The sequence below is a fragment of the Choloepus didactylus genome, chromosome 13 (assembly GCF_015220235.1).
Source record: "Choloepus didactylus isolate mChoDid1 chromosome 13, mChoDid1.pri, whole genome shotgun sequence".
Lineage (NCBI taxonomy): Eukaryota > Metazoa > Chordata > Mammalia > Pilosa > Megalonychidae > Choloepus > Choloepus didactylus.
In genome coordinates, this window is record NC_051319.1 from 1,627,438 (window position 1) to 1,644,254 (window position 16,817).

Below are 16,817 nucleotides of genomic sequence, written 5' to 3' on the forward strand. Positions count from 1 at the left end.
TCTTTATAGGAAAGAAAGCCAAGAAATGTAGGCATTCATATGTTCATTCTAATTGCTAAACCCTGATGCAAGTACACTCTGTCACTAAATTCTTACTGAATTTCAAACTATAAATGGATTACATGAATACTTTGCCACAAAACAAATTTAGAAATCGGTTTGACTTTAAACTTGTGGTAGATATTTCCTGACTTCATATTGTCAATTTTGTCAATGCAAAGCTTAATAGAGATAAACTTAATAAAGATAAATAAAGTGTATTTCAACTGTCCTGTTATACCTTCTTATATTCTGATTCTAGAATTTCAAATGCAGTACAGAGCATTTATAATTTCTTTAGTTAAATAGTTATATATCACTATTTTTAGCACCATTTTGTTTAAAAGTACTAATCATCAATCTGATTTAGATGAACACTAGCAAACACCAAATAGTTCAAATGGTCTAGTCTAGGGAAACAATAAATACCAGTTACTAATTCTGATATTTTGGGAAAAAAAAAATCACAAAAATGAAAGATCAGTTTCATTATTCCACTATTAATGTTTATTTATCTCATATTGCCATATTTCCACAAATGTGTACATTATATAAATCTGAATACCAAAGTTATATATATATATAACTTATATACATAAAGCATATAAGTACATATATGCATATATATGTATTCTGAAATAAGATATCATGTGGTGATATACCAGAGAGAATTAACTGTATAACATTTTAGAAAGTGGCATGAAGCTGCTCTTTGGTATGGTATAAAGTTAAGATTTGATAAAGCTAGGTGGTAGGTAACAAATGTTCACTATGTATTTATACGTATATAAACATGTATATAAATATAGATATGTGTATATAAAGATAATCGGTAAGATGCTGTTGTGGTTAATTCAACATTATTGATACCAGATAAATAACAATATTTTAAAATTTTAAATTTTGTTTCTAAAATTTTCTGTCCAGTCAAGGTGGGTCTGAGAGCTTTACAGAACAGCTTGTTTTATTTTAAATCAATAAAATAGAACAATGAGATGTCATTTGTTATGGGAGGTAACATTTTGAGTTTTTGTTCTTTTTTTTCCAAAAGTAACATTATTTCCAAATTGACTATAATTCCAAAGGGTTTTCTGCTTAAAAGATTTAAATCTGTAGGACAAAATTTGTCTTCATGGAGATAAACATACTCATCTGTTTCCCTCTGAAATTTTCAATAAGCACCTAATATATTCTTCCTAGTGAGCTGACATTTCAAGTGAACATAAATCATGATCTTACCTCTAAATGGTAGGATCATAACTCTGAACATGTAAATAAGTTAGCTATTTGAAGCAATTTTCAACATTAATATAAAATCAACTGTGGAATTCTCATAATTATTTTTACTAGAAGTTTCAGTGAGATTAAAACATATATTTAATTCACAAATTAAAAATACATAAGGGAGAATTGAGTGCTGGCAACTAAAAAAATAAATATACTATATCTATTAGAAATGATAGACATCTGATTTAAGAAAGACATGCTGTGGCCTCTGTAACTGAAAGATCAATTGCAGACTTTTAAATAAGCTAGAAGCTTATTATTTTAAATAAGCTAGAAGTTACTTTGAGACTTTAATAATAATTCAAAAAGGTATGCTATTTGTACCAAAGAGGCATTTTCTTAACCCCCATTACATAACCAATCTAAAATGATACAAGATATGAACTCTGAATTGTTGCCTCTTAAATCCTGAGATAATTTCTAATTTCTAGTTCTAGTCTGACCAATAGGTAACATGTTTAAAAATAAAATTTTATGTTCAAATTCCACCCATCAAAGATCAATGTTAGCGGGAGGCTAACATTGGAGTAGTTCACAGTGGCAAAGAAGAACTCTGCAGAAGATCAGAATATATGGGCCAATTCAGAGCAATGAGTCAGACAACTGAATGTTGTAGCCAGTGCAAAAAAAGGGTGGCTAAATGTACAGTTGTATTCCACTACATGAATACTTACACATGCACACCCTTGCTATATCTTCTCTCATGCAATGTAAAAGTTAAAAATCAAATACAGATTGAATAATAAAAAAGTGAAGTATCAGTAGCCCACTGTACACTGAGTTTTAAGGGAGAGGCAGGGCTTTACATATATAAATTAAAAGCCAATATAAATATCTGTGATCATTTTGTTAAGAATACAAAATATAACATACATTTCCTCCAGTAATTTCATTGACACTAATCATATGCATATATATTTTTACACAAAGGTTTCTACCTTTGCACATTTCCTAGTAATTTTTTAGTTCTTTAAGTATATTTGGGAATCATTGCAGACTATGAGGAATTGCAGAATTTATCAGACTATGTCAACACATATGAATATAGAACCATACAGTATTTTTTTTTAATTCAAGAAGCATGTCATACCTGGTTTATGATGCCAGGTAGATGAAGTCAATTAAAAGAAGATTAACTGTAAAAATATATATATGGTCAGAAACTTTAACTCTGCAATAAAGTTAACAGGGAAATTATACTAAAAGCTAAACTGACATTATCTTACTGGTCTCAAGATTCTGATCCTATACACTCCATACTCCCTCCAGGGAACTTTAATGTAGTCAATGGGCCAACCACAGATAAAGTATATCTTAAATACAGCCTTGCAAATTAAAAGAAATAATCAAGATAAAGCAATTACATTTAGCCAAGAGACTGTTATTTCCATTTTGTTTTTTGCTTGTTTGTTGTTGTTATTTATTTATTTATTTTTGTATTTTTAAATAATGATGAGGTCAAAAGACAGTTGTATTAAAATGATCTAAGCATAATATTTTTAACTAATGATAATCAGAGAATAAAAAAATTAAAACTGATAATATGGTATCATCAAAGAGCACAGGATCACCTGGGTTTGAGTCCTGCTCTTTCACATATTAGCTGAATGATCTTAAGCAAGTTAGCTAACTATTTTGAACTAGTTTCCTCATTTCTAACATGGGGAAAATAATAACAATACCTACTTCACAGAATCGTTTTTGGAGAGTAAGGAAAAAATGGATCCGAATATAATTTTTGTGTAACTGGAAAGCAATATATGAATACATCGGGTTATTACTGAGGAATCATAATTTTGCTTGAGAGACAAGTGTTCAACATACAGTGTAATAAATCTGCTTCTTTATACTTACATATCTTAATTAAGAGTTTTTTTAATTAAACAAACTTTCATTTAAGTAAATTGTGTAACTACCATCTCCTCCTACCTTTTAACAAGCTTTAACACAACCTGGGGTTGAGAATAGGTAACATATTTTATATTCAAAAGTGATAACTTATTTTTTTAAATCTCATACTTGTTAATCTTGTCTTTAGTGGGAATTTTATTCAATTAACAGATCATATATGTGCTTTCAATTAAACCTTATGAATCTTATCAGTAGAATGAAAGATATTCATTAAATTTCTAAGTTAATCTTTTCTTTTTTCTTATTTGTTAAACACAATAATGACATAACACATTCTTTCTTAGTGGTGAATAATAAATTATCATATTGCTTTTTCTTTACTCATTAAGTGAACCAAATATAGAAAAATAAGCACAATAATCAAAGGAAAAATACTTGCAACAAATCATACCTAGTAATAAGAACCGCATTATCGTGGTGGGCAATCCCATTTTCTGGAATGGTGTTTCCATCACTTTGGTGAGAGAGAATGGATTTCTGCCATTTACAGAAGCTATCGAGGGACTTGTCTGCATGGTGGTTTATCTCCAAGTTTGGCTGCAATACAACATGCATACCAGAAATGTTCCAAACAAATTACTAAGGTCAGTTAAAACTTTTGAAGACTAAAATGGGACTATAATGAGAAGCAGTGGTCTCAAGGAATAATCTCTTGCCAAGTTTTATCTCTATGAAATCTGACTAGAAATCATTCAGTGTATTATTGAATAGACATTCTTGCCAGTTCCAGCTTTAATGAAAACATGAATATATGTGAGATGATTGGCATGCGAAACCAACCAGAGCCATCACTATAAAGTTTGCCATGCAGATGTTCATCCTTGTATTGAAACATATAGTTAACATACATATGTAAAGCCTTAACATGTTTTAAGAGGTATATTCTTGTAAGCTACTTAAATCTTGCTTAAAATATTAAATGCTTACAGTTGAAAAATCATACTCAACTAAAACTTCCTAGGAGGAGCAATAATAAAATAAATCCTTTTATAATATCTAATTCTATATAACCTGTATATTAAGAGTTTTAGATTTATAAACTAACTCATTCTTACCTGATCTTCTGTGAGAACAATTAAGCGGGCTACTATAATATTCACAACGTTTCCTAGGCTGGAATCACGGTAAAGTTTGGCAACCTGACCTCCAGAAAATAAGAAAAGACACAAAGTCAGACAAAAATCACAGTGTTATAGCTTGATATGTTTTAAAAGAGGGATAATACAATTTTTCATGAATTTAACCATTGTACATAGAAAAAGGTTTATTTTCCCCTATATTACTTAGAACTCTACTCTAAGACGCCTTGTTATAAAGGTTTTTTATTCAAGTGTACCTCAAGAAATATTTTCTCCTAGAAGCAAACTACAATATAGTAATTAGAGGGTGAGTTGATGTTTCAAGGTAAAGACAACCCCTTAAACAAGAATTAACATGACCCGTTATAAAAGTCATATAATCTGAAAATGGACAATAAAGTCACCTTTAAATTTAGTTTCTAAAGATCTGAAAAATTAATAGGTTAACTCTCCCTCATTTTAGACAAATGCATTCTTAAAATCATTATTTATTTCACAATAAAAATCCATGACATTAGTCAAAAACCACAACAAACTATTAAGTACAATATTACATAGAGGGATCAAACTTACAATATTCATTACACTCAAAATGTAATGTTCGATGTCTTTGCGTCCATGGTAGCCCACCATCATTTTGTCTGCCACAACCAATGTCTCCACAAATCGTTCAATGCTTACTGATCTCTTCTGTCTGTGACGGATATGTGTGTCATTAATTAGTAGCGAAGAAGGAAAAGCAGATGTAGCATTCAGCCACCAAGGTGTGTCACTTCTTGTGAGATCTACAATAAAAAATTTAACCAATTCAGATAGGTTCGCTTATTAAACTTATTTATTTATAGATCCTTCATGCAGATGTAATTCTTATAAAATCTGTAACATATTAAGATATTTCAAAGCAAGGGAAGGTAATGCAGTAGTGAGAAAATTAAACTCTTTTTCAGAAAAAACTAAAGAATAATAACATTCAACTGCTCATGAAAACAAAACAAAATAAATCTAAGAAACTACTTAATAAAAACATTCAAATAATCATTTCACATTATTCCAGTGAGTAATTACATCATAATTTCTTAAAAATTTAGAATACATACTAAAAAATTCTTTAAAGTTGTTGAAAAGCAACTGGAGTATTAACTTTCAAAACAGTCTGAGACAGAATATAGATGTTGCAAAAATGTAATCCTAGAATGCTTTTGAGCCTTTACGTTAAAGTACGATGCTTTTATTAAATTATTGTAGAGTCAGTTTTACTGCTCTAGAAATCCCAATTCTAAAAGGCTGTGAATTTTTTTTTTTTTCATTTAGTTTTGCAGTCTACATGCATTTATACCGGCACAGTACCCTATCCTTTAGCTTTTCCAAAGCCTATAGATAAATGGCACCAGTACAAGAATTGAAAGATGATGATTCCAGCACAACTTCCTTTAAACAACATTTTAGTGTGGTCTGTAGTTTATCCTGTTTTTTAGACATTTGGTTCATCAACATAGAGGAAACCTTTTATCAGGACATTTTCATACACATCTCATTAACATTCATCCTTATTAAATGAACTGAAGCAGAAGAGGCTTCTGCATACTTCGCTTTCGTATCTTTACACTGGATAGGAAATCTTCAGCATCATCACTTACTGAGAAGTTCAGTGAGGAAAAATTAAATTAAAATATGTGATATACTTAACAGAAAGTGGCACTATTCTCTATCTTACTAACTTCTTTACCCTCTCCTTTTTAAAAATTACAGTGGGTAGATGTTATAAATCTTAAGAAATATGAGATGTAAAATGACCATGAGAAGAACTACTTTTGAAACTTATATAAATGCAATGTGTCTTTATTCCCAAAGGCCAACAGAGACAGAAACATAATGCTTCTTATTTCAATAGTATATCCTCAAGACAATCAGAGAGTTTCTTTACATACAGTTGTGGCAGACTCACTTTTATGGTGGCCCTCATAACCCGTGCCTCCTAATGTTCACACCCTTATATGATCCCTTCCGTTTGAGTGTGAGCAGGACCTGTGACCTGCTTCTAACCAATAGAATATGACAATGAAGATGGGCTATATGTGACTACATGTATATTACTAATGATTATGTTACAAATATTGTAGGCACCCATCTTACTAAAGTCCATCTCTTGCTGGCTTGGAAGAAGCAAGCAGCCATGTTGGTAAACATACAAACACACACACACATACACATACACACACACATATTTATATACACACATACCAAATGAAAGAAACCAAGGGAGAGAATATCTTCAGTTTCATTTAGAAAATTAAATTAATCCATCACACTTAGCCAGATTTGAGATGGGTTCATCTCAAAAGGATATCTTCATTCTATAATTGTCAACTGACTTCTTGATGTTAAGTTTAATTATCCACAACTAATACCTTTTTTGTCTAAAACGGAATCATGATTGACTTGCTTTGTTTTGTTTTAAAATAAAGGTCAGTTCTTCAAATGACATGTGCTTTGTTCAATTTAATTTTGGATAGAGTGTAGAACAGTAAAGAAAATTTCCTCCATAAACATGTAACAATTTTCCCCCAAACCAAATAAATATGGATCTCTGACATCTGAAATAAGATTTTAATTTTTTGATCAATCCCAAAATATTTCTGAATATATATAGCCAGTCAAGATTATTTCATTGCTCTACTTTATTTTTCTTTCATAGCACTTATTACTTACTGACATTTAGCCATGTATTTATTTGTTTGTTTGTTTACTTATTTAGTTAACTGTCTCCTCTCACAAGAATGTAAGCTCCATGAGAGCAAGGACTTTTCCTGCTTTATTAATTGCTTTATCACCAGAACCTAAAATAGTCTGGTATATATATGCTAAATGAATATTTATTTGATAAACATACACATAGGTAATGCAGGTTTGGAGATATAGCAATATCTCTATCAATATGCTGGAAGGATATTTAATTGTCGCTGAGTAGTAGTGTAAGAGCGATTTTCATTTTCCTTTCTTTTTCTCTGTTGTTCCCCTATATTTTCTAAATTTTCTATAAAGAATAGATATTAATTTCATAAAAAGAAAACATCAATAGTTTTTAATCTAATTAAGATGGGAAAATTCATATCTGAATAAGAGATAAATATACCCATTGTCAAAAGGGTTTTTACATTTTATATCTTGATTTGTTCCTAATAACTAATTCACCTCTATCAATTGATCTTTAAACTACACTATTAAATATATATTTCATTGAATATATTTTGTACTTATAACATAATTTTTCTATTAAACATAAGATAAACTTTCTCCATAATGTTCAGTTTCATTATTCAGTACAAAAACCAAACCATTTTTCATTTTCACTATTGTGGTAGATTAAATCATGTACTCCAACAAAAGACACATTCTTAATCTTAATCCAGGTTCCTGTGGGTGTGAACCCATTTGAAAAATAGGACCCTTTGAAGATGTGTTATCAGTTGGACTCATTTATGAACAGGATCTTCTAAAATCCTATTTAGGTGTGGCCATACTGAATCAGAGTGGGCCTTAATCCAATTACTGGAGTCTTATAAAGAGAAGCTAGAAGTCAAACAAAGACACAGGAGGAGATCAATGACATAGCCCACATAACAGAGGCAGAGATGTAAATCCATGAACCCCAAGCATTGCGAGAAGCCATCACCAGAATGCCACAAACTTTTTCAGGTTGAAAGTATGGCCTTGCCAATGCCTTGAGTTAGGACTTCTGGTCTCTAAAACCATGAACTAATACATTCTCACTGTTTAAACTAACTAACTGTGTGATATTTGTCATAGCAGCTCTAGTAAACTAAGACAATTATTTACTATGAAATCGTATTTCATATTTTAACTGGATTCACTTTAAGTGGCCTTTTTCTGGTATCAATTTTTCTCAACCAACAAGGACTTCCCATAATTAAAAGCCTCAGAAATTACTCAAGAGAGTATGCAGAATGAGAACAGTTTGAGGAAAGACTGCAAAAGGAAATTTACACTTAAGGCAGAAGAAAAGGAACCCATAAAGGATATGGAGAAGAGGCAAAATAATGATGCATTCACTTACTCACAAGGCAACCGATTCCATTTTTTACTAAATCTACTTGTTGAACTCTTCTTTGCATCAGGCTGAAATCTGCCTCTAACTATTAAAACTATCTAGAACAATTCTAATCTTTTTTATTTTTTTTAACCTAATAGCCCTTTATCAGGATGGAAACAGCCATCCTGATAATAATGAAAGCTACAATTTGACTGAGTAACTAATGTTTGCTGGGCACTAAGAGGATTACTCAGAGAGGTTAGGTAATTTGTCCAAAGCTGTACCAAAGCCCATGTTCTTTCTTCTAAACTGTATTAAATCTTCCCTTCCCTTCAGTTTTCTAATCTTTACACTAAACACAGCCTCTTATCTGTTCCCCCTACCTCTAGCCTTGCTCTTCTCTAATTCAGTCTCCATAATTCTGCCAGAATGATCTTTCTAAAACACAAATCTGATCATGGTATTCTTGCTTAAAATCTTTCAGTGGGACTCCAGAGCACTTAGGATAAACAAACTTCTTGGCATGGCTTACAAACCCTTCATGATTCAACTCCTTCTTATCTCTCTAGCTTCACCTCACACTACCACTCTTCCCAAGTACTGTGAACCCCACTCCTACCCCTCAAACCCAAATTCTAAGATCCAGTTATACGAACCTTTAATTCCAGGAATATGACATGCTCTCTGTTAGCTCAGGACCTTTGTAAATGCTATTTCTTCTACACGGAACACTACTGCTCCCTCTACTTTTTTCCCAGCTAATTCCTCTTATTCCTCAGGCCTCAGTTTAGAAGTTATTTCCTCCAGAAAGCCTTCCTTGACACTAAAGTCTAAGTTTGTTGTCCATACAATGTATTTCTGTAGTACCCTAATTCAGTGCTGTCCTTACCTTTGAATACTACGTCAAAGATTCTTCAAGTCTTATCCAAGGATTGGGATTCCTGGTCCTATCATGAAAATATCAGGCTAACCAAACATCATTGGAATAAAGTACTATGGGACACCTGTGCATGAAAGTTGTAACTATTACTCAGATAAAATAAGGTGGTCTTTTCCCCCCAAAGAAAAAAAAACATCAAATTTTACAGAGAACTATATTTTAATAACTTCTGAAAGATCTTTTAAAATTGACTTTAAACTACTGGTGGGTGCATCTTCTAAGAACATTCTAAAGATTATAATTCTAATAACCCAAATTCCTATTTACTTTTATTATTAACTTTACGATACTCGCCAGAACAGAAAGTGGTAATATGATACAATATGCTTTCTAAAAGCCACACACTCACTCACCTGAAACCCCACAATGAGAGTGATCATATAGATGCCTTTGTTGCAGGGTGGACTTTTTGTAAATAACATGAGGATGGCCATTTTCATAACTAAATTGCTTGGAATCCTCTGTGGTATTCTTTAACGGTTCAATAAAATATTCTTCATCTTCTGTAGCAATAATACCATGCTAAAAGAAAAAGAAACAAAGAATTTACCAAGGAGGATCATCTTAAATATTAATTATCATTAATACAAACAGTCAAGCATAAATGGATACCTATGCAAATGGTAGGTTAAAACATAATAGAGATTTAGTACATTACCTATACTCAGCAAAACATCATATAAATTTCCCTATTCTTTAAAAAGGATGTTTAAATACCTCTACATGCTATGCACTATACAAAGTACTTCAAATACATTAGTTCATCCAATCTTCCAACAACTCTGTGAGGTAGCAGAGACTTTTATGTGTCCACCAAAATTTATTTCCTTTCTGAATTGTGCACACAACTTAACCACATTCTCTGTTTAAGGATAGCTTTGTGATTTGAATTTTGGCCAATAGAAAATGGGCAGAGTGTTGTATACTACTTTCAGGACTGGTGCCTGAGAACCTCCCCAGTGAAATTCTCTACTCTTTCTCTTTCCCCACTACCAACTGAATGGGAACAACTCCAAAGACCTAGAGAAGGAAGAAGCCAAAAGATAGGGAACCTGAGTCGCTGAGTAAAAGTTATCTAACATGAACACTGGAAAGCTGTCCAACATGAACATTGACAAAGGAGAAGAACTATAACTTCTGTTGTGATAAGCCACAGAGATTTTGAGGCCTATGTTACACCAATTAATGTATCTTTAATCAACACACATCCCCATTTTGCAAATGAAGCAAAAGGCTCAGAAGTTAAGAGCTTACCCAAGATTATATAGAGACAAGATGAGCTGGAATTTAAATAAATCTCTGCTCTTTTTAACAGTATTATATTGCCTTTCACCTATTTACTTATCCAAGTCCTAGCCAGCTAAATCATACCTCTTTAAAACCTTTTGTAGCCCAACTGGAGTAGCTTCACCCTCCTCTGACCAACAAAAGTTACCAAATATCACTATCATTTATTTTCAATTAATTCCATACTGCTTTGTTACATCTCAAATCTTCAAGTTTTATTTAAATTCTCTATTTAGCTTTTCAACAGTATATTTTATCTTCCCAACTAGACTATTTGCCTCCTTAAGGCAAAGAGTTATGTCTCATATTTCTTTGTACCAGTTATTGCCATAGAAATTGTCCCATATGTAGTAGGCATACTAAATAAATATTTGCTGATTAAAAGAAATGAGGTAGCAAAAGTTATCTGAATCATAAGAACTTTCATCTTTGTCTAATAGTGTTTTCTTAAGTAAAACTTAGGAAATCTAAGTAACTTACTCTTTAAAACTAGATAGAACACAAACTCTCTGGGCCTATTTTCTCAGCTGAAAAAAATGAAAGGGTTAGTCTAAATTAGTGGTTTTTAAACAGCACTCTGGGGAGCCCTAAGGGTTCCATGAGGTCCCTTCAGGGGATTGCCCCAGACAACAAAGAGAGATCTAAATGGCTTGGATTCCAGGGTTTAGGAACTTCAGTTGTACTTTTATTAACTTATATATTAAGTTTCCACATATCATTTCACTTGAGAAAGGGGTTCAGCAGCTTTAAAAAGAAAAAAAATTGAAAACTTCTGGTTCAGATAATCTCTAAAATCCCTTTTAATTCTAAATCTGAATGATTCTGTTTAGGGAAATTCATGTTAAGTACCACATGCTTGGAAAAAAAAGATAAGACATAATTAAAATTGCTCTAACTTACAGATGAAGCTGGCAGCCACCTACACAAAATGAGCTGAGGAATGCAAAATAAAATTAAATTAAAATCCTTTCTTGGGATAACGGAAAAAAAGAAGAAAAAAAGGTCTGAGTCCTTAATCACTCCATATCATTTTCATCGTTTGCTTTAGTTTAAGGATAATAGTCTCAAAATTAAGTAAAAATACTGACAGTAGTAATATAATATGCTATTAACATACTCTATCACCTGAACATGAATTACGTTAAAAGGTATATTAACAATGTGCTAGCAAATTGAGCACAGTTTCTTCAGAAAAGGGGGCATATATAAAAAGTTTCAATAAGAGGAGAGTGTACAAAGTAGGGCATAGTGTACTGCCCAGGAAAGCTAGGGCACCAAAGGCATATTCAGTTTTGGGCAGAAAGAAGTTGTAAGACCCCAAGACATGAAACTCACTTGCTGGGGAAAAATGGAGTCAGAAACCTAGTAAGAAATAAAATCTCTAACTTCAAGAATGGAAGGACTCAGAAAGGACAATACAGTGATTTTATGTCTTAGGTACTGTGTAAGATGATTATACACATTATCTCATTTAATCTTTTTTATTAAACACAATAGTTCCTTTTCCTGTACAATTCTACAACTTGCTTCTCTCACTGAAAGTAGTGTCAACGTATTTTCAAGTCAGAAGATGTGTATCTTCCAGAGCTGAGATATTGAGTATTTAGCTTTTTTTGTATCCTCTACAGTAGAGGTAGGCAAAGAAGAGGTGGGTTGGGAATGGCTACTGGATCAACAATCAACAAGTTCTGTCAAATTGGTATTCCGGCTCTTTGTGGCCTCTCTTCCGTCTTCTTCTAATTGTTTTTATTTCTTTGTTTTTCCCTATGAAATTTATGTGATTGTCTTAAGCTTGACCTCCACATCACATATTAAGGCAGCTACTGCATAAATTATGCTGTTTGTTATTTCTATTTTATGTATTTGTTCTAAAATTATTTTTTGTCCCTGCTTTCTTTTCTTAGCTCTTCCAGCTCCCTTGTTTTATCTCATTCAGTTGATTTATTTCTACATCTTTCATCTCTTTTTTTTCTCATGGACGTTACATGCGCGTTCTTTTCTGTGAGAGTTGTCCAAGGTATGTTGTTATCTGAAAGTCCCTCTATTTCCTGGAATGTTTTCTCCAAGTCTTCTATTTGCACCCCCATAATGTGACTGTTTTCTCCTTGACTCCTCTCTTTGTATCCCTGTGTTCCCTTAATATTTTCCCCTCAATATGTGAAAATTAACACTAATGCCCAGTGTCTGTTCAAGCCTTTCAGCATTCTGTAAGTGCGTGTGGGCTTGAACAGTTGAAATTTGTGAATTTTGCCTCTACCTTCTTCCTCTGGAGCTCTACTTTTGTCCTGTGGGTGGCCCTCCTCAGCTTTTAGATTGCTCCCATTTCCAGGTGATATCTGATTTAATCTTCACAGCTCTTTGAAGTATTACTATCATCTCCACTTGCAGATGAGAAACCAACACTGAGCAAAGTTACATAACCCAATCAGTTGACTTTGGAGCCTGGACTCTTAACCACTATACTATATTTCCCTTATACTCCAAGGACTGTTTCTGACTGTATTCATTCAACACACATGCATTAAGTGCTGTCATATGCCTGGTACTGTTCTAGGAGTTAGAGATATAACAGCAAACAAAATTAAGTTGTTTCTGTTCTTCATTCTGGTGAGAAGAGCTAGACAGAAAGCAATTCATTAATAAATTAGATAAATAAATGATGAGTCAAGTCGTGATAAATGTTAAGAAGAAACATAAAGTAGGGTAAGAGGACAGGGAGAAGTAAGAGGACTAGGTAAACTAGAGTGGCCAGAGACACCCTCTCTAACAAGGTGATATTTGAACAGAAACCTGAATAAAGTGAGGGAGCAACCCAAATAGGTATCTTGGTGAAGACAGTGGGAACAGCAAATGCAAAGGCAGTGAGGTAGGAGCATCCTTGTGCTATTTGAGAAGCAACAAGGAAATACTGTGGCAAGTGGAAGGAAGAGAGGGAATGATTATAAAATTAGAAAGGCACAGGAGGCCAGATGATGGAGGACCTGAATTAAGTTGGCATCCCACAGGTCTCTGCATGCATAGCAAAAGCCCCACTCTCCTTTCTCTCAGCACTCCCACTCAACTCTACATTATTTGCCTTGGAACCCTCAGGACTAATCATGTCTCTTTCCCCTGTCATGTCAGTCCCTCCAAGTAGCCCAAGACTCATCCTCCAGATTCTATTCCCCATATAGTTATGTACACCTTGTTTTCTGATTGGGATTTCTATCTTCAATCCCGCTCTATCACTGTGCCCTCATCAACAAAATTTCCTATACTCTAACAAAAACCTGAATCTCCCTTAATGACACTCTGTAGTCCTCTCATGTAGTGGCTATTTTCTCTTCTACATGCCTCCTATTGAACGTGGAGATGAGGCAAGTGTCCTTGTGACTCTCTGCCATTTCCAAATAATTTTCCCTCTCTCCTCAAAAGAAACAAACAAATAAAAACCCTCATGCCCAACATCTACTACATCTCCTATTTGCATCACCTACTACCTCTCCTGGTCGCAGTTACCTACTGACCCTGAGCCATTCCCCTCTTTCCTTAAAGATTTTAACTTCTGGATCACTATCAGTCTCTGCAATATATTCCTAGAGTAATTGTTGGTATCAATATTCTTGTATATCAGAATTTTTTCTTAAATTCTGGGTTCTTAATTTTGTGTGTGTGTGTATGTGAACATGCACTGGATATCTCTGGAAGTCTAGTGAAACCGAAGGACCCCTTCTCAGAATAATATTTTAAATGCATAAATATATATATATATATGATTATAAATAAAACCCATTATGGCAAAGTACAGTTATCAAACTATTTTTAAAGTGCAATATAGTAATACATATGATTTTTATAACACCTTAAGTACGAAGATCTGGCAGTGGATGTAATAAATGCCATAATATCACAATAGTGATAAACATAAACTTTGAAAAACCTGCAAAAACTATAATGAGATACGCAAATATCTGTGATTTTTATGGGTGACAAAGTGACAGGTACTGGTTTGTTACCTACATTCATAATAAAAGGAAATGCTAAATTTCAGTTAAAAGTTAATAAAGACAAAGATGAAATTTTTCCCCATTCCTGTTCACAAACACCCTGAATTCCATCCATGGACCCCAGGTTATGAACTACGCACACAGATAGTCTCTTCAATCCCGGCCTCTTGAGTTCCTGACCTTTTTACCTTCAAATTTCTTGTCTTTCACTTTACCTCAGACATTCATGCTCAGACGTTAACATTATCAATGTTTGCAACCCTTCCATAATCTCAATTTCAAACATTCCACTCTCCTCTCTTTCCAGCACTCTCTCTGTCTGGTATCCTGACTCCAAGGGACAACCCTTTTATCCCACCAGGACCTACAATCCATTGATCCCATCACCTTTTCACTGTCCTTCACATCCTCTTATGTCCTCACTTCCCTCCTTACTCACCTTCAATTCCCTTGCCTCTTTTTCACTTTTTTTAATTAATCTGGCTAAACCACACCCCTGATTAAATTCATCTTTGCTATCCTTCAACTGTATATTGCTGGAGAGAAACACACAAACATGCTAACTGAACCCACTTTAAATTTATCATCACTAATTTCAAATGTGTCCTTAATGTGGCATGGCAATTATACTATGTCTCTCTACGTTATTCAGTATCCCACTAATCAGGATAAATATTTCATACTTTCTCCAGATTTCACAATCCTGCAACACCTCATTCCCTTATCTTCCCTCTCAATAGACATTGCAAAACCTCCTACAACCACAAACTCCTATAACCACAAATGCCCATCTACCTGTATCTCATGTCTATATCATCTATTTTGTTTTCTGTTATTATAGATGAACTGTCTATGCTCTTAGTGAGCTATTTCCCTTCTCTCTTCTCTCTACACAATCATGCCATCTTTATAAAACAAGCACTAAGCAAAAAAATTCTCCTGACCCCACTTCCACCTGAAGCTACTGACACATATCTTGCTTTTCCAATTATCTTTAAAATAATTGTCTATATACTTTTTTCTCTTTTCTCATTATCTCTTAAATCTATTCAAATTAGTTTTTTGCCTCTCTTCCAATCCCCACCATAACTCCATCAATACTGCTTTTGTCAAAGTGACCAATGACCACCTCATAGAGAAATGCAAGGGTCAGTTCTCAGTCCTCTTCTTATTTTAATTCATTATCAACATTTTCCTCTTGAAATACTTCCTTCTCTTGGTTTCCATGTCATTTACATGGTTTTCCTTCAACATTCTTCCTCCTTTGTTCTTTGATGTTTCCTCCTCATCTCTATGACCTCCCTGACCTTTGGAGTACCCAAAGACTCAGACCTTAGATCTATATTCTATCTATACTACCTCCCTAAGTAATTTCATACTCCCTAAGTATTCTCCTGGCATTAAATATCTATACATCAATGACTCCCAAATGTATAGTTCCAGCTCACATCCCTCTTCCAAACTCCAGACTGGCATATCCAACTTCCTATACAACATCGCGAGTTTAACATGTCCAAAACTGAACCTATTCTCCCACCCCCCCAAACCTACTCCTCTTAGTTTTGACATCTCAGTTAATGGTGGCTACATTCTCCTAGTTGCTCAGTCCTCAAGCCTGGAGCCATAATTTATTTTATTATTTAACCCTATATCCTTAAAAAAACATATCTGGCACCCAGTTACTACTGTGACTTCACCTCCTATTATTCTATCATTCTCTTTAACTCAGCTCCAGTCATAGTTGCTCCCCTTGCTATTCCTCAAACACTCTCAGCTTAGAACCTTTGAAATTGCACATTTCCACCTGGGAATCTTATGCTCTGATACCAACCATTTCCTTCATCATTTTCCTCGGGATCTCATTCAATTTTTCTTCTTAACATATCACTATCCAACATACCATGATTTTTATTTATTTATTTTATTAATTATGTGTCTCTTCCACTAGAATACAAGCTCCACGTTGGTAGCGTATTTTGTTTTGTTCACTGTTGTATTCCCAGCACCTAGAACAGTGTATGGTATATAGTAGGTGCTTATAAGTATTTGATGAATGAAGAGTAGAAGGGCAATTGTGGACATAACAAAATGAACAGAAAGTTTAATGAGGTCACAGAATTTGTCTAATTAGCTACATGGTCACTAGTAACTTCAGAGGAACAGAAAAAAGGAACAATCAAGAAATAGGAAAGATCTCTTGAAAATTAGAAATATGGCTGGTATAATTTTTAAATCAA

General features: G+C 33.5%; 1 protein-coding gene across 1 annotated transcript in view; it reads right to left on the minus strand.

Moving 5' to 3' along the window:
* ADAMTS6 (ADAM metallopeptidase with thrombospondin type 1 motif 6) overlaps positions 1-16,817 on the minus strand; it is a 429,283-nt gene that overhangs the window by 398,524 nt on the left and 13,942 nt on the right. Inside the window, exons 3-6 of the mRNA XM_037802152.1 lie at positions 9,661-9,829; positions 4,890-5,101; positions 4,293-4,376; positions 3,629-3,774 (exon numbers count right to left, since the gene is read on the minus strand). Of these exons, the coding sequence (XP_037658080.1) occupies positions 3,629-3,774; positions 4,293-4,376; positions 4,890-5,101; positions 9,661-9,829 (611 nt within the window). The remainder of the gene's footprint in view (positions 1-3,628; positions 3,775-4,292; positions 4,377-4,889; positions 5,102-9,660; positions 9,830-16,817) is intronic.